General features: G+C 41.1%; 1 protein-coding gene across 1 annotated transcript in view; it reads left to right on the top strand.

Annotated features, from left to right (window-relative positions):
- Positions 1 to 8,766: 8,766 nt before the first annotated feature.
- Positions 8,767 to 19,236, top strand: part of CASR (calcium sensing receptor) — a 33,888-nt gene continuing 23,418 nt past the window's right edge. The window contains exons 1-3 of the mRNA XM_073009618.1: positions 8,767 to 9,181; positions 12,223 to 12,529; positions 16,675 to 17,559. Of these exons, the coding sequence (XP_072865719.1) occupies positions 8,997 to 9,181; positions 12,223 to 12,529; positions 16,675 to 17,559 (1,377 nt within the window). The 5' untranslated portion in view covers positions 8,767 to 8,996. The remainder of the gene's footprint in view (positions 9,182 to 12,222; positions 12,530 to 16,674; positions 17,560 to 19,236) is intronic.

Consider the following 19,236-nt stretch of genomic DNA (forward strand, 5'->3'; position numbering starts at 1 on the left):
TAAGGAGGCATGAGTAGGGGCTCCGGAGTTCTGGTTCTATTTTTTGATTTGGATGCTGGTTACATGAATGTTTCCACTGTGGAAATTCATGTATGATTTGTGCATATCTGATGTTTATTACACTTCAAGTAAAAATTTATTTTAAGAGTGAAAGAAAGAAGAGAGATAAAGAGAAGGGAGTAAAAATAGACAAAAATAACAAAAAGGATGGAAGATATGACGTATCAATAAGCATAGTTTTCAAAACATATTTCAAAGGATATACAGTATGAATAGGTAGTAAAATCTAAGTAAAATCTTTTTTGCAGTGTTTTTCATGTTTAACGTTTATGTCTATTCATATAGCCATTGTTTTAATAACATTCTACCATATATTTTCCAGTTAAAAGTAATGTAGTTGTCTGTCTGTATCCATGGAAGATTGGTTCGGGACCCCCTCAGATACCAAAATCTGCAGATGCTCAAGTCTCTTATATAAAATGGCATAGTATTTGCCTATAACCTATCCGCATCCTCCTGTATATTTTAAATTATCTCTAGATTACTTACGATATCTAATACAATGTGAATGCTCCATAAATAGTTGTTATACTCTATTATCTAGGGACTAATGACAAGAAAAAAAGTCTGTACAGGTTCAGTACAGATACAGCCATTCATTTTTTCCAAATATTTTCAATCTGCAGTTGACTGAATCCATGGCTGCAGAACCCACATATGTGGAGGACCAAGTGTACATGTTTATTTTATTAAATTTCAAAAACAAAAAATAAAACAGAGGAGAAACCAGAATTCCATCACTGAGATCTAATCATCCTTAACATTTTGGTGTGTATCCTACCAGTCTTTCTGTCTTATGATTTACGAAGTTTTTAAAAGGATGGGGTGGGAAGGGAAGCAAGGAATAATCAACATGTGGTTGAGGATAATGGCTTCTTTGGTGCCAACATGTCACATGTATACGTATGTAATAAACCTGCACATTGTGCACATGTACCCTAGAACTTAAAGTATAATAATTAAAAAAAAAAAAAAGAGTCACAAGAACAGGATGTAATACAGGAACCCACTGGTAGGTTACTATGGATGTTTTTTGTTGTAGGTGGTAGACTAATTATTAAAAATAACTTAGGAAATAAAAGTGGGCCAGGTCTGGACCAAGAATGAGGATGTGTCACCAACCAGGGATTATGATCAATCCAATTTTGTGTGCCTGTGGTCCAATTAAAACTAAAAGAATTCTCATAATAAATAGATTCTGTGCTGTAATTGAAAGTAAGTTTAGTCCTCTGAAGTCCTAAACTGACATTTTAAAGACAAACTGTGCACTGGCAAATCAAGGGGGAAAAATTACTTCCCTTTTCAGTAAGAAGAAGCTTGCCCTTTGATTACTAAACCTCACATAGTTTTACAATGAGTTGTGAATTCCAGCTCCTGTTCATGATAAAATTGGCCATAATGATTCAAACATTCATGCGTCAGAAGGTTTCAGTGTAAACCAGATAAACTTCCCAGGTCCCTTCTACCTCTAAAATTCTATATTTTAGATTAATGACCTGGTGTGTCTACCCACTCAATTAATAAAGCAAGAATGACTTTTCCAGACCCTTTCCTGTTAATTACACAGAGAGTTTCAACTGGGGACAGTTCTTATTGCTCACAGCAAAAATCCAGATTTATTGGTTTGTTTTTGTGTTTATATCCCTGTTGCTCTTAATAAAAATGAAAGGTTTAATGTGGTGAATAAATCGTGGTAAAATATGTGCAAGAATATAAAATAATGCACACATAATGTTAAAACACTAAAATGCATGCTTTTGGTTTCTATTTTAGCTACAGCGGAGCCACAAATTTGGCTTACAGCTTCCTAACACTCAAGACAAAGAGGAAAACAGGAGAAGAGAGAAGATTTGTAATGCCTATAAAATAATTTTGGTCAGGTTTTCCAAAGAAAACGAGAATTTCTGTATGCTTAGAAAGATGTCCCCGTGATGTGTTAGAACAGGCTTCTATCAGCTCTTGAGAGTCAATGGTTAAATATCCAGAATTTTTACAAATATGTTGTTAAACCATTGATAGCTTGAAATTGACCATAGTAGGAATATTTAGCAAACACTGCAAGTCAGGACTTGTTTTTCTTTTAGAAACCAGTTTGCCAGCACACCACCACATGTCCCCGGTGGTCCTCAGACAGAGACACCGTATAAGGTCAGGAGAGTTGCAAGTGGTTGGGCAAAGGCTCAGTGTACAACTTTCTATGTACAATAGAAACCCATCCCTCCGGAGTAGAAGAGAACAGAAACGTATGCCCAAGACCAGAGAATGATTTCAAAGTTACATCAGCAGTCACCCACCCCACCTGAGTCCTTCTTTCCAATAATACCCTTTGGAATTTCATACCTGGGATTACAAAAATTGCTATGCCGATTGAGGGGCAGACATATATCCCCATTCAAAGATACACCTAAACAAATGGGAGAATCTCAGGTTACAGACTTTATGCTTTCCATTTAGTCAGCACTTCCAAGCCTGTGTTTCACAGCATCATGAAAAGTGTCCTTCAGGGAAGAAAAAAAAATGTCCCATACCAAAATAAGCCATAATCTTTATTACGGGACTTCTCAGAGCCTTTAAGGAGGCATATGTGCCCCTGTGGCAGAGTGCACATTAGTTCCCAAACTTGTTTTACCCAAGAACACTTCCTAGTGACACATCTTGGGACATCAGACTGGGTAGTCAGGGTTCCTTATGATTTGGAGAGGCAATCCCAGGACGTTATTCCACAGAAATGTTTCTTTTATGTAGGACTTGAGGCTCTGGCATTTTTGTTTATAAAAACATGAGTTGCATATCTTCGCTTTTCAAATGAACCACTTCATTAACTCTGTTGGTGTTCATACATCCATCAGCAGAGCTGACTTAAGGCATGAAGGAAACAATTCAGGACAAGAAGTTTCTTAATTTCCTGTGGGCTGTGTCCTCAGGAACTCACTCAGTCCTATGATGGACACAGAGTTTGTTATGTTGCACACAGTACACACAAGTATGCATCCACTCAACCATCATCATGGAGCCCCTCCATGTTCCAGGCCGTGGATGGGACAGACCTGGTCCTGTCTTCAAGGAGCTCAGGATGCAGCATTAATGCATGTCAGCTTCCTCTATTTATAGCCTTTCTTTGCTTTGTCTAGGCTTCTGCCTCCCCACTTTGCTCTGTGCCCTGTGCTGCTCCTCACCACTCTTGTTCATCCTTTTCCCTCCCTTCCCTGATAGCTTTTTCCAATGACTCACAAGAACCCAGCTCAGCTGCTGTTCGTTATGCTCCTGTCTTTGCATTTTTCCAACTCAATTAAGCCATTACCAGAACTAAATGAGGCATGGACTCCCCAAAAGTCACACCTGTTGTCAGGGAGATGGAGGGCAAAACTGTGTACAGCTGGCAGGCAGACAGCAGAAGCCGGGCTTGGGCTTGCGGGAGGCAGCCAAGGGTGACCGGGCAATTTGTGTTTCCCCCAGCGCTGAAAGAGGGCCCTCATTTTAAAACAAGATGTGCCTTGCTTTGGTACAGAAGGAATGAAGTCTGATATAGAACTAGGGATGGCCGTATTAATGATGGCAGGTAAGATGTCCCTAATTCTTTGGCAAATGTGCACCAGCTGTGTATAGAAACCCATCTTGTGGATGTCTCTTCAGCAAGAGGTAAAGGAAGCTGCAACCACAGCCAGGCACATGAGTTCGGTGATTATTGATTAAACTTTTTCAGGTTTTTTTTTCCTGTTCACCCTCATTAAAACATACACATTTCACCTTTCTGCAATAGTGGCTTTAAACCTTACTGTTAGTATCTTTATGATCATTGTGATGAAAGAGGGCAAAGATTACAGTACAATAAACCAGAGACATAGCAGTGTACTCACCTTACAAAGATAAATTCTATTGGAAATCAAATTTGGTCTTATAACTATCTTTTTCCTAGGCAACCTAGCATTTTTTTTCTGCCATCTAGGAATTCAGAAGTAGTAGCCTTTGAGCTTACTGTGCCTTTAATTTACTGAGTGATTTTATGTTCAGAAGGTCTGCGCCTACGTTTTCTCTATTTGAAATGTGAGCAAAATCATTCTGCTCTAGAGATTCACAATTTCCAGAAATGTTGAGGCAAGAGGTGAGAGTAGGGGTGGTTTTTATTTGAAAGAAAATTGAAATGTGGTAGTGTTCACTCCTAACGTTGTTTTGCTATCCTCTGTTAACTTGTCTTGACTGCGGAACTTGGATTAGCCACATACCTACTCTTTGAACAGCAAGTTCAGCAGACATTTTTAGAGCATCCATTTAGTACCAGGTTCTTTGTTTGATGCTGAGGATGCAGCTGTGATCATGGAGAAGCCTCTGCCTACAGGAACCATCAGTCTTGTGGGGTGACCCCTTCCCTGTCCTGTCCAGGAATTGCCCAACCAGCCTCTGTTCTTTACTGGGCACACTTCATACATTTATTCAACAAATATTTGTGAATCATTTGTGCCAGGTGCTGTGCTGGGTGCTAGGCAGCAATGGTGAAGAAAAGAGAGAGGCCTTGGCCTCATGAAGTTTCTGGTCCCTGTCTTGACTTAATTCTCTTCCCCAGCAAACACCAGACAGAGAATATCACTCTTTGTTCTGTGCTCCCTCAAAACTTAATCCATGCCTCTTTATAGCATTTAGATCACCGTCCTTATAATACACCTTTCTGTCTCTTTTTAAACTATGAGCACCTTGAAGGCAAAAATTTCAACTTTCTTTCCCTAGTGTCTTGCACTCCCTAGTATCTAGCACATAGAGAGCTCAATAAATGGTTTTTGAATGAGTAAATCATTGCATGAATTTGTAACTTCATGAACCCATGGAACACATTGACCAGTCTGCCCTCATCTTCCATCTCCGATCCTTGGCTGAAGAGCCTAGTAAGCCATTATCTGTCCATACTGAAACACTCCTCCTGATGTCAAGAACCTTCTAAACATAAAACCACCTGGTGCACGGGTCATTTCTTCTTCCAAGATGTATCTGCCATTGAGAGAAAGAACAAATATTAGCTTCAGCTTTGTAATACTCATTTGCAGGAGGGCAAGCATGATTATATATGATTTAAATGGAATAAACGTATAGTAAGGAGAACAAATGAGTTTATTTGTGATTCTTTGCTAGATACTGTTGGAGATAACTACAGTAAGAAAAATATATATATAATAACAGCAGTTTAAACCAGTCAGAAGCCTTTTTTCTCTGTCAGGCAAAAGTCCAGGAATAGTTCAATATTTAGGTTCTGCACTATGAAATGCTTAGTTCATGGCACCATCATTCCCTAGGTGGTAGCTCCTTGTTCAAGATGGTCTCCAGCTGTCATATCCACCTCCGTGCAACAGAACAGAGGAAGTGGGGAGAAGGGATGAGGGGCAACCAGGAGTCAAGTACAAAGAAAATAAAGTTTTTACAACATGGAAGGTGAAAGGTGATGGGAGCCTGGACAAAGGTACTGGCCACAGGGGTGTGTAGGAGAAGGCAGAGAGGGAAGCAATGGCAGAATCACAGGACCAGGAGACTGGATGTTGAAGGAGAGGGAGATGGTGGATCTAGAATGACCCTTAGCTTTGAAAGCAAATTCAACCCTGGCAACTGGACTCAAAAGGGTGGTTTGAAGCATACATTAGACTGAGAGAGTTAACTGCTGCAAATTGACCCCAAATCTCTCCTTCCTTTATTCCTTCTTGCCATGAATTTTCTGTTCAATGAACTAATTAAGTTAATAAACTTCTCCAAGTAGTTAATATTTTACAGGAAAAATTTAACAGGTCTCAGTGACTAACCTTAGCCAGTTATAATGTTCCCTCTCCTACCTAATTCAGTCCACGGGACTCCTTAAAATTCTGAGTTCTTAAGGCATTCTTAAGTCAAGTGCCAAAACTGCTCACTCGAGTAAGCTGAATATACAAAGAATCTATTTCCGCATCTAGAAAGTGGACTTGGTATTACCCTCATTACAAAATTGTTGTGAAGTTTAAAATACATAGAATGTTTAAGGGACCTGGTACAATGCCTGGATCAATAAATGCTAGTTTCTCTTTCCAAAGTACTTTCTTTTTTAATGCTTTTATTTGACAAACATTTATTCAGCATTTCCTATTTTAGACACTGTACTAAGTGCTGGAGGGCAAAGTTAAATTTAGAAAAAATGTTACTTTTTTTCACTTCTGAGTGTTAAGGTAAATTCTGATCATTTAGACCAGCATGCCTACCCCCTGGACTGGGAGCTCCTAACGATGTAAACATGCATGTGTTTGTCACCTTTATATTCCCAGTACAGGTACTTATTAAATGTATGAGTGAACATATGTCCAGGGTCCAAGTAATGAAGCCAAAAATCTAAAAGCAGGACTAGGGTCAGAAAACTGGGGTGGTCATGGATGTTCAGACATTACAAGAGGAGATTCCATTAAAACTGAGTGTCTGCTGGGGTGGTCCTTCCACCTGAGGCCCAGCACACTCTGCTAGGAATGCTGTTGGAGGAGAAGGTAGAATTCCTAAGGACCAAGAGGCACCATATGACAACGATTAAGAGATTGGGCTCTGGAATCAGACATTTATGAACATAACTATAATAAAGTGTGATGAACCTTCCAAGAGGGAAGCTCAAGATCCAAGATTTATATAAGAGACTATGTTCTTATAGGTGGACCTCCCTCACCTAAGGGTTCAGGGAAGGCCTCCTTCAAGAGCCTTGCAAATTGCTCACTGCACAACTGAGGGGTTAATGTGGGCTGAAATCCAGCCTGTGTTCCACTAAAGCTGTGCACCTTGACTCAAAGCTGTGTGCGCCCCAGAAGGAGCTCTTTTCCTCATTCACCTGAAGGCCTACAGTTCACCCAGACACACCCCACAATTATGGACATCTGAAGCTGAAAGATAAGTAGATGTTTTCCAGGCCAAGTTTAGGCCAGAGGGACCAAGGAGGGGAACAGCAAGTGTGAGGTCTGAGCATTTTAAAAGCCTGATGTCCTTGAGGAACTGAAAGAAGTTCAGCGAGGTTGAAGTGTGACATTCAAAGAGAAAACTGACAAGAGTGGAAGGGTATTCATTAAAGCCAGTATTTTCTATGAGTTTACTAGTTACATTGTGCTAATGGCTGGCTCTCCATGCATTGTTTTGTTTAGATCACAGACATTAATTGACTTGCCCAAAGTCATATTAGAAAGTGGAACTATGATTCAAAGCCAGGTTTAACTCCAGAGCCTGTGCTCCAAAGCACTTGTCCTGTGGCATCCAAAGATTTGCAAATTGCAGAAGAGCAAAACTGGAGATGGGAATGCCAGTTAAGAAAGAGTTGCAGAAATCTGGTTAAAAATGATAGCAGGGCTAGGCGTGGTGGCTCACACCTGCAACCCTAGCATTTTGAGAGGCCAAGGTGGGAGGATCACTTGAGCCCAGGAGTTCAAGGCCAGCTGTGGGCAACAGAGTGAGACCCCATCTCTACAAAAGAAAAAATTAAAAATCAGCCAGGTGTGGATAACATGTGTTTGTAGTCCCAGCCACTTAAGAGGCAGAGGTGAGAGGACTGCTTGAGTCAGGGAGGTTGAGGTTGTAGTGAGCTGTGATGGCGCCACTGCATTCCAGCATGGGCGACAGAGCCAGATTCTGAAAGACAGAAAGGGAAGGAAGGAAGGAAGGAAGGAAGGAAGGAAGGAAGGAAGGAAGGAAGGAAGGAAGGAAGGAAGGAAGGGAGGGAGGGAGGGAGGGAGGGAGGAAAGGAGGGAGGGAGGGAGGGAGGGAGGGAGGGGAGGGAAGGGAGGAGAAGAGAGGAGAGGAAAGGAGAGGAGAGGGAAAAAGAAAAAGAAAAAAAAATGATGGTGGACTGAAAATAGTCTTGGAAATGGTGAGGAGTAAATGGATTCCAGAGAGGTTTAGGAAGTAGAATCTATAGGGCTTGGGGGTTGTTTAAATATGAAGGACAATTATGAGAACAGAAAGAAGAAAAGATGGCTCCTTATTTTGTGTCTCTGTGGATGGCGTGTAATCTTCTAAAATAGAAAACAGTGAAGGAGAAACAAGTTCGGTAGGGAGGTGAGTTTAGGACCTGTTAAATTCAAAGAATCTGTGGAACATTCATGTGGCAGTGTCCAGTTGGCAGTCCAGTGCTTGGCCCTGAACCTCAAGGCAGGCTGGATACTTAGCCCCATCAACCTGTAATTGGTAATTGACTCACAGGGTGAGTGAGATAGGGTGTTGGTTAAGCTGGTCTTGAACTCCTGACCTCAGGTTATCCACCTGCCTCAGCTTCCCAAAGTGCTGGGATTATAAGCATGAGCCATTGTACTCGGCTTCATCCTATATTTTCTATAAGAACTTACATGCTGAATAAAATATCACTAATGTTATTATAACAAAAGGGGCTGCTGCTACTAATAGGCCAAATGTATGCCTCATTCACACAGGAAAATGAATGGATTAAAATCCAGCATCAGCACCAGTGGAGGTCTTAGGTTATCAATGGCCTCTTTAAAATTTGACCTTTCATAACCTAACACAGTTCTTCCCCAATATGGGCAATTGAAGTTTCCTGTATTTTACGTAAGTGCTATAAAAATGTGACTCCAAGCCAGGCCTTTTCAATCTACCACCCCTAGACCCCTCTAAATGGAAATTCTGAGCCACCTCGGTTGTAGTAGTCATAACAAGATGGGATTTAGGTTTAGCTGAATCCATTTTGTCTTTCTTTTCTTTTAAAGGCATCACAGGAGGCCTCTACATGATGTGGCTTCCAAAGACTCAAGGACCACCCACCTTACAAGTCTGCAATGAAGAAGGCAGAAATGGAGATTCAAACACCACTTCTTCTATTCTTTTATTAATCACTCTGTAGACATGTGTCCCCACTGCAGGGAGTGAACTGCTCCAAGGGAGAAAACTTCTGGGAGCCTCCAAACTCCTAGCTGTCTTGTCCCTCGCCCTGGAGAGAAGGCAGAACCATGGCATTTTATTGCTGCTTCTGGGTCCTCTTGGCACTCACCTGGCACACCTCTGCCTATGGGCCCGACCAGCGAGCCCAAAAGAAAGGAGACATTATACTTGGCGGGCTCTTTCCTATTCATTTTGGAGTAGCAGCTAAAGATCAAGATCTCAAATCAAGGCCGGAGTCTGTGGAATGTATCAGGTAAGAAGAGGGGCCTAATCTGCCAGTCTTTTCTCTTCTGAGTGGTTGGAGAAAAGCTGCACCAAATAACTTTGTCCTGTCTTTTCAAGGATAGAGATTGATTGGTAATCATGCTGAAGCTTATTGCCCCCACAACCTGCCTTTTTTTTTTCTTTGAAGACTTCTTTTTAAATAAAATGTCAATTATGTTAAGTAGAAAATCCATGCATGGCCTGTTAAAGCACCTGGTGGTCATTTGGTGACCAAATTATCATCATTCACCTGACAGCAGTGTTGCTTAATGGAAGACTAAGTACCTAGAAGGAAATTTATTGCAGGTCTTGCAAACCTGAGTAGTAAAATCCCCCATTGACCTTACATGCTCCAATGGATAATAATACCTGAGTGCTGGCTGCCTCACTCTTTTCCTTTCTTTCTTTCTTTTTCTTTCTTTCTTTTTTTTTTTTTTTTTTTTTTTTTAGGCATTTAAATTGAAAGAAACCACAGTAGTCAGCATGACCCAGGCATCTTCAAACTGTAAAATGTAGTCCATAGCATTTTGGAACTACTGCCATTAGAAAGTCTTTTGCATAGGAAGGTTGCCACCCTCCCCACCCCTCATCCCACCGCACCAAGCCAGAATGCATCTAACTCTCTCAATGGATTCTCTCTGCAGCCACTTGAAGAGAGCTAATGTCTCATCAAATATTTTCTTCTCCAAGCCACATAGTCTGTTTTACGGTCATTTTCTCCATGATATGCTTTCCAGATCCATCACCATCCTGCTTGTCCTCCATCTGATGCCCCCTAATTTACTGTGACCCTTTTAGAATATAGTCTCCAGGGTGAAGCACGTCTCTTTAAAATAGGATCTGACTTCTGCAGAATACAGCGGACTGTATACGACCTCCCCTGATCTACACTGGAGACTGTGACTGTGCTCCAAATCTGGACCAATCTTCTAGAGAGACTTGCAACTTCCCAAAGGGATCCAACACTTTTCCTTGCTCTTCCCAATAGCTGGAAAATGAAAATGAAAACTAGAATTGTTCCAAGAAAACTAGATTTCTGTTCATGTTCTAATGAGAGCTAGTAAATTGATAATATTTTCATATTTTTCTTATGAATGCAGGAAATCTAAGTGCAGAATTGCACTGATGCTGATGGCATCCTTCACATAACCCATGTGGACAAAGATTCTGTTGCACCCCGCTGCACAGAGCTGTACATGTGCCTTGTGTATACAGACCTAAGATCAAGCAAAAGGCTTGCCCTAAAATAATATATATTTTCAAATTATGTTAAAGATAATAAAATTAGCTTAGCAGCATAGTTGTTTAATGTAAAAAAAATCTGTAATATTTCATAATAACTTTGTAGGTTTAAAACAAATAGTTAAAGAAATACATGGGCCGGGCGCGGTGGCTCAAGCCTGTAGTCCCAGCCCTTTGGGAGGCCGAGACGGGTGGATCACGAGGTCAGGAGATCGAGACCATCCTGGCTAACACAGTGAAACCCCGTCTCTACTGAAAAAAATACAAAAAACTAGCCGGGCGAGGTGGCGGGCACCTGTAGTCCCAGCTACTCGGGAGGCTGAGGCAGGAGAATGGCGTAAACCCGGAGGCGGAGCTTGCAGTGAGCTGAGATCCGGCCACTGCACTCCAGCCTGGGCGACAGAGCGAGACTCCGTCTCAAAAAAAAAAAAAAAAGAAATACATGAAGGAAACATAAAGAAAATGGTAAACAGAAAACATCACATTAAAAGTTAGACCAAGAGATTAGGGAACCTAACAATACAATGGAGTACAAAAGATCGTATATCTCACCTCCTGTCACCGTCACTGAGTTCAAGTAGTGAAACTCACAATATAAAGAAAGAACCTGGCGAGTTGTTTTTTCCTCTAGACACAATTACACTGATTCAGCACATTTCCTGAGCCCTCACGCTGAGCAAAGTGCTGGGGAAGTGAAAACTATGTCTCTGACCCTATTTCTCTTGTTAACTTGTTTGATTTTTATTTAAAATGTTCTTCTTTGAAAAGCAATGCATGTTCATTTTTTTAGACATAAAGTATAAATAAACCAAAAGCACGTAATTTTAAAACTAAGCATTCCACCACCCAGACATGACCACTGTGGTACAGCCCAGAATAACCACGGTCTGTGTATGGCTTTCATAGGTTTGTTATTTGTTTACAAAAATGAGATCATTCATGGCCCTTTCCCCTTGACCTTCAGGAATGTCATAGTCTAAACTTATGACTCTGCAAATCTGATCTGAGGTTATTTTTAGGCACCCACATATTAATATCCTAATCTATTTATGTTTACCCTCGTCTTTTTCTTGTACATCTACATATTGCTTTTATTTAAGTGCCTCACATTAGCTACTTCAAATTCATTACTGGAGAAGACAGATACAAATTATTCAATGAACTACAAATAGCAATCTTTCATTTTTCTTTTTCTTTTTATTATTGTCATTATTGCTCTCTGTCTCTGTGTGAGGCACCGTGCTGAAGATTTTGCATAATTATCTTATGTCATCATCTTCACAGTCACCCTGTGAGGCAAGTGTCATCCTCCTTTTATTTTTATTTATTTATTTATTTATTTATTTATTTTTGAGGTGGAGTCTCATGCTGTCACCCAGGCTGGAGTGCAGTGGCACAGTCTCAGCTCACTGCAACCTCCATCTCCCAGATTCAAGTGATTCTCCTGCCTCAGGCTCCCATGTAGCTGGGATTACAGGCACCCACCACCACGCCTGGCTAATTTTTGTATTTTTAATGGAGACAGGGTTTTGCCATGTTGGCCAGGATGGTTTCGAACTCCTGACCTCAAGTGATCCAACTGCCTCGGCCTCCCGAAGTGCCGGAATTACAGGCGTGAGCCACCACGCCCGGCCATGTCATCCCCATTTTAACAGAGAGGGCTCTGTACAGAGCATGCCATGAAGCCAGAGAGTAGTAACAGTTCCATGATTCAAACCCAGCTTTGCCCGGTCTTTAAGTCGTTGACTAGAAAGCTTCCCATTTTCTTCCACTTCTTCTTTCTTCCAGGTATAATTTCCGTGGGTTTCGCTGGTTACAGGCTATGATATTTGCCATAGAGGAGATAAACAGCAGCCCAGCCCTTCTTCCCAACTTGACGCTGGGATACAGGATATTTGACACTTGCAACACCGTTTCTAAGGCCTTGGAAGCCACCCTGAGTTTTGTTGCTCAAAACAAAATTGATTCTTTGAACCTTGATGAGTTCTGCAACTGCTCAGAGCACATTCCCTCTACGATTGCTGTGGTGGGAGCAACTGGCTCAGGCGTCTCCACGGCAGTGGCAAATCTGCTGGGGCTCTTCTACATTCCCCAGGTACTCACGCCTTCTCAGATGGGGCACTGGGAGCAGGATCAGAAGAAGCAGACTTGGGGGTGCCATGCCCAATATCCATACAGTTTGCTATTTTCTTATCTCTGGCACAAAAGACCTATGATTTAGTTGATATGCTGTATCATGACCATTTGGATTTCTGAAATTCCAGTGTCCACAGTGTCAATGATTCCTTCACTACTCTTCCAAAATTCTTTTAAATGTATCTTGCATAAAACTGTGTCTTTTTTAAAAAAGAGGCATTCAATTATTTATTTCCCACTCTATTCCTTTAGTAAATGCTTTTTTTCCTTCTGCTTTTACTAAAAGGAATCAGAGCATATGAGGTAAATCCCACCTCTCAAATTCAAAATATCTGTCCCTAATTCCATTTCCTGAAAAGTCTCTGCTTCTCTACTGTCTAGTTGAAACTTTAGCTCAGAGGGAAGCAGAGCATATTTTCTCACAATACAGGAACTTAATCATTGTGTTGCATATTCCAGAAATGGAGAAAATTCTATTTCATTCAACAAATATTTATTCAGTATATATGTATAAGCAGTCTCCACTTAGCAGGAACTCAGCCTATGTGGAGAGATGGTTGCATTTTCATATACTAACAGTTTATTGAAGTAAGTGCTTTAATAAACATTCAATGGTATATTTTTTCACCAAAAAAAGATAACAAATGTGAAATGCCATTTTATAACCTGGCATTTTCCTTCTTAACACTATAGAGCAAAGCATTTTTCAGTTTAATATTTATGAATCTATGACATCATTTTATAATAGTGAAAAAATGGAAACAACCTAAATGTCTGTGGGTGGGAGAATTAGCTCAATTGTGATGCATCCTTACATTAAGTTTGAAATTAAATTATAAACTACACCTTAAATTTATTTTTTTGAATGCTTAATATTTAAAATTTGTAAGAGTACCTTTGATAAATTTACATTTCTATGTTGGGAGGGCTCCATTGTTTTTTCTTGTTTTTTGGGTTTTTTTTGGTGATTGCCATTATCTCTTTATATACATGAGACAAGAGGTAGTTTTGTCATTATTTGCGGAATCCTTACTTCAGGGAATTAAAGGTATTTCCCATGGGGAAGCCCTGGCTTTGTAACTTTTGTGCCAAAGTGATCTGACAAAGCCTGTATCAGTAAACGTGCTGCGTATATTCAAATTTAGATACACAGTTAAAGTAAGTTATTGTTACCCCATAGCCAACAGGCTAAGATGTCAAGTAAAGAAAGAACATGGAATGTGGCAGGGGGCAGGGGGGTGTTAATTCTTTGTGGTTTGGATGAAAGATAAGGTTAAGTTGAATTTGAATTATAAAAGTCCTTTGATTATCAATCAAACCAACATAAGTCTATCTACAGTAGGGGTTCTCTGCCATGTCTGCCATGGCTACCTATTGGAATCACTTAGGGAGCTTTAAAGATATTGGTGCCTAAGTCCCACTCCCCAAAGAACAAGCTTTAATTGAGCTGAGATACAGCCTGGGTGTCAGGAGGTTTTAACACTCCACAAGTGATTCTAATGTGCAGCTGGGCTGGGAGCCACTGCCCTGCCGGGTGGGGTCATGAACCCAGGGGTATTTTGTATGCCAGCCACGCCACCAAGTGGATGGAACAGGCAGACCAGCTAGACAAATTGCGGTTGGAACAGTTTTCTGAATCATTCATGAAATTCTCCCCTCTTACAATAAAAAAAGTTTTGTGTGTTTCTGAGAGTTTTTTGGGGGGGTTGGGACACAAAATGGTATTTACCCCACTTTAGAGTTGCTTTTAAAAACTTGGGAAACATTATAAATATATTCCTTAAGAGAACATATCCATGAGGAATATTATTGTTTTTAATTTTTTTATTCCATTAAAGCCCTTTTGACCTGTTTTTCAAAAAAATCAAGAAGCAAGCAATAATGAATGGATTTTTTTTTGTTTTTTTTTTTTGTTTTTTTTTTTTTTTTTTTTTTTTTTTTTTTTTTTTGAGACGGAGTCTTGCTCTGTCACCCAGGCTGGAGTGCAGTGGCCAGATCTCGGCTCACTGCAAGCTCCGCCTCCCGGGTTCACGCCATTCTCCTGCCTCAGCCTCCCGAGTAGCTGGGACTACAGGCACCCGCCACCTTGCTCGGCTAGTTTTTTGTAATTTTTAGCAGAGATGGGGTTTCACCGTGTTAGCCAGGATGGTCTCGATCTCCTGACCTCGTGATCCGCCCATCTCGGCCTCCCAAAGTGCTGGGATTACAGGCTTGAGCCACCGTGAATGGATTTTTTTAAACGGTAGGTTTTGTGTTTGCAAAAATCTGATTCAGAGGCCTATCGTTTGGGTCTGCTAACAGAATTCTCTGAAAACAGTAACATCTAAACAAATTATTTAATTTAACCACCTGCCTCATGAAGTTCTGTTGTATTTCGAGAATACCTTATTCTGATAAAGGAAAAAATAATGAATTTTATACTAAAGCTTCTAAAATAAAAGCACTTGTCAGAAAACAATCATACTTGCTTTTTAGTCAAGTTGGCCTCATTTTTTCACAGACCAACACCTTTTATGTTTCTAATGTAGAAACTATCCATTGATAAGAAGAAACGCTTTGGAAAATTTTATTTTAAAATATTGGACATGGAAAATTAATTGTTTTAATTGGTGAGAGATATTAAAAAGGCATTCTCCCAAATACCTTTGACTTGTTTTCTTAAGAAGTTCAAAATCTCTCTGGAAAAACTAGAGAACACAAGGTATTAAGCTACTTCATTTCCTAGAAGAAATTCTATTTGTGTTAAAATGTTTCGTTCTTCAGAAAAAATGTTCCCATAACTTGGAACTTCCTAAGTGGTGAGCCTTGATGACACAGAGTGCTGCAAGTGAGCTGAAGCTGGCCTCATCAAAGATGTGGATCCCCTCAAACTTTGGGGTGGCCAGGTGGGGCCTGAGTGGTCAGAGCACTCCCACCAGGGTTGATCAGCTTCTTCCATTTGCTCCTTGTGTTGCCATAATGTGAAAAGAAGTGGGAAAGCTCTGCACTAACTAATGCTTTACATGGTATTTGGCTACTTCTTCAAGCAACGATCTCTTAACGTCGAGGGCAAGACTTTCTTCCCCTGGTAGTCCACACCCTTGCTCAGATGCAGAAGTGGCTATGTCTTAGAGAGTGCAAACATGTCAAGACAGCTTCTCCAGGGTTCCTGTTTAGCCTCTAAGATTTTCGAGACCCACATCAAAAGCCTGTCAAGCAGGCTCAGTCATCACCTATAAATGAATAAAGGAAAGGGCTCTAGAAGGTGCTTCCCAATGGAAGATTCTTCACAATGCTACCTTCAAAAGTGGGTCTGGTCATAAAATCAATCCAACAATAGAGGGATGGAGAGGAAGGGAGGTTTTTCTGATGATATTTAATTACACACGTCATTGTTATTGTGATGCAGGGGGATTGAGCCTAATGGTCTAATTGAGCCTAAAAGAAACAGTTCTCAGAAATGACTGCAATTAAGGTTACTTTTTTCTAAAGTACTGGGGTGTGTGGAGGAGAGGGAGGAGGAGGAATAACCAGAGGATGGGAAGAAAGAAATTAGGTAGAATAAGAAAAGGGAATTCCCGGGGACTCCTCTGAAGAGCCTTAAGTTTATAATCCATGGGGAACCTGATTCGTTCCAGAGGCAGATTATGGACAAAGTGTTTATTGCAGTAAAGGGAAGTTAAACTGTTCAGATCAGAAGCTGAGCACAACAGGCAAAAGTAGTGTACATGGATATACTATAACCAATGAGGCAGCACAGAGGAGGTTAGAGGAAACAGGAAATGGTGCATAAAGACTCTTCTTGAAAGGCTAAGCTCATCCCACTATTGTTGGGTTGATTTTACGGCCAGACCCAGTTTTGAAGGTAGCATTGTGAAGAACCATCTATTGGGAATTGGGATGCTCCCTCATAGACTGAGAGGTGCTTAAGTGCTCACGCTGGAGTGGAGCAGATGCTGCTTTTCCTTACGCTTTCTTTCATCCTGTACACAGTGAACAGCATAGTTGATAAATGAGACCAAGGCATGCTCAGAAAGCCACCTCCATAACAGCCTGGAGGCTCACTCAGCCCCTCCTCACTCACTCACTCACTCACTCATTCACCATGTTCTTGGTTCTCTCCAGGTCAGTTACGCCTCCTCCAGCAGACTCCTCAGCAACAAGAATCAATTCAAGTCCTTCCTCCGAACCATCCCCAATGATGAGCACCAGGCCACTGCCATGGCAGACATCATTGAGTATTTCCGCTGGAACTGGGTGGGCACAATTGCAGCTGATGACGACTATGGGCGGCCAGGGATTGAGAAGTTCCGAGAGGAAGCTGAGGAAAGGGACATCTGCATTGACTTCAGTGAACTTATCTCCCAGTACTCTGATGAGGAAGAGATCCAGCATGTGGTGGAGGTGATTCAAAATTCCACGGCCAAAGTCATCGTGGTTTTCTCCAGTGGCCCAGACCTTGAGCCCCTCATCAAGGAGATTGTCCGGCGCAATATCACAGGCAAGATCTGGCTGGCCAGTGAGGCCTGGGCCAGCTCCTCCCTGATCGCCATGCCCGAGTACTTCCACGTGGTTGGAGGCACCATTGGATTTGCTCTGAAGGCTGGGCAGATCCCAGGCTTTCGGGAATTCCTGAAGAAAGTCCATCCCAGGAAGTCTGTCCACAATGGTTTTGCCAAGGAGTTTTGGGAAGAAACATTTAACTGCCACCTCCAAGAAGGTGCCAAAGGACCTTTACCTGTGGACACCTTTCTGAGAGGTCACGAAGAAAGTGGAGGCAGGTTTAGCAACAGTTCGACAGCCTTCCGACCCCTCTGTACAGGGGATGAGAACATCAGCAGTGTTGAGACCCCTTACATAGATTACACGCATTTACGGATATCCTACAATGTGTACTTAGCAGTCTACTCCATTGCCCATGCCTTGCAGGATATATATACCTGCTTACCTGGGAGAGGGCTCTTCACCAACGGCTCCTGTGCAGACATCAAGAAAGTTGAGGCGTGGCAGGTGCGTCCTTCACTTATATAGCAATTTGCTGTATAATAAAGCAGAGTTGGGCTTCTACTCCAGGCAAGAAAAATAGTGGTTATTTGAAAAGGGCAATATTTAAATGAGGCCACTAAATGGAGTGTTGGATTCAAAGTACTTTTTTTAAACCTTGAGCAACTGATTTGAGCAAAATTGATAGTAATTTGATTATCTATTTAAAGCCTTGAGTCAACTGTTCTTTAGTCCAGTGGTTCAGAATAACTAAAGTATGGTCCCTAAAAGTTTTCAAATATCCCAGAACAGATTTAGCAATGAGTGGGGTATTTTTCTAATGTCTAAATTATCAATATTGTTCCCTTGTGAGTAAAGTATCTTTTGAGTACCTATTACATTCCATATACTAAGTGGCATAAAGCTAGTATTATTGTGTTCAGCCACCACTTTTGCCATTACATTACGACAGCCTATACCAAGCCACCCAGCAGGTCAGCTAAGTGCAACTGAGGACAAAAGCAAATCAAAGGCACAGAAAACAAAAACTCTTTGTAAAAAGATTTGATATTGAATGTTTCAAAAAGAAGTACTGAAGTCGTTATCGTAGGAAAAATCAGAACTTCAGAGGAGTTCCCACACTTGTTTAGCCTTGTTTTGTATTTTTGAATTACACACAGGACAGACATCATAATCTTTTTCATTTCAAGAGCTTATATCCTAAATAGCTGTTTGGGTCTTGCATATGTGCCTTATTTTTTCAATCAGACCATGTTTTACACTCCTTTTGTATTTTCCTTAGTTCCAAACTGACCTATCAGAGAGACTGCATGACAGTGGAGAGGGCGGGGACTCCTGAATTTGAATGGAATGTCCCATCCTCCAGTGCCCCCATTTCCTAGCTGTGTGATCTCAGGCAAACCACGGCTGTAAGTCACAGTGTCTCCATCTGTGACACAGACTTAATGTCTAGCTTACTTTCCACTCAAGGTTCTTTTGACTTAGGTTCGTGACATTAAATGACATGATATATGTAAAAGCAATTTGTAAACTTTCAAACTCTAAACAGATGTATGATTATTATAGTAGACTTTCAGTACACCTCTAATTAATCCATCATTTAGATAAAAATGATAACTAAAACAGCTTTGTATACAGAACCCAACCACCACAAACCCTTTGGGAAGGATACCAAGAAGCAAAAAGCATACAACTTGTATCAGTCACTGTAGAGATTCTCATGAAAGACAAGGAGTGACTGTCTAAGTTGGTCGAATGAGTCAGAATCTACAAGTTCTCAGCCCTTCTTTTATGGGAACCTCTCACCCAACCATCACTGTTGGCTAAAATTTCTAACTTCTGTGGGGTACTCAGAGCTTCCTTCTTCACATGGAACCCCTACCCTGTCAAGATAGAGGTGCCATAATAAAGGTCAGAAACTCTAAAGTCTTCAGGAGTGATGATGCTAAGGTGTAGGGTTTTAAGTAGGAGGAGTAAGGGGACAATCTTTTAGGTGGTTGATACTATCGTCTTTTCTTTCTTACCTTTCATGTCCAGTGCAAGGAGGACCCCAACTCGAAAAAACTTCAAGACAAGGGTAGGGTTGAAGGAAAAACAGGTTTCAAGGGGGAAACTTGGCAGTTCTACCCTTCAATGGCTCCTCTTCCAGATAAGGAAATAAAATTCAGATAGTCAAGACCAGAG

Source organism: Chlorocebus sabaeus, chromosome 22, assembly GCF_047675955.1.
Source record: "Chlorocebus sabaeus isolate Y175 chromosome 22, mChlSab1.0.hap1, whole genome shotgun sequence".
Lineage (NCBI taxonomy): Eukaryota > Metazoa > Chordata > Mammalia > Primates > Cercopithecidae > Chlorocebus > Chlorocebus sabaeus.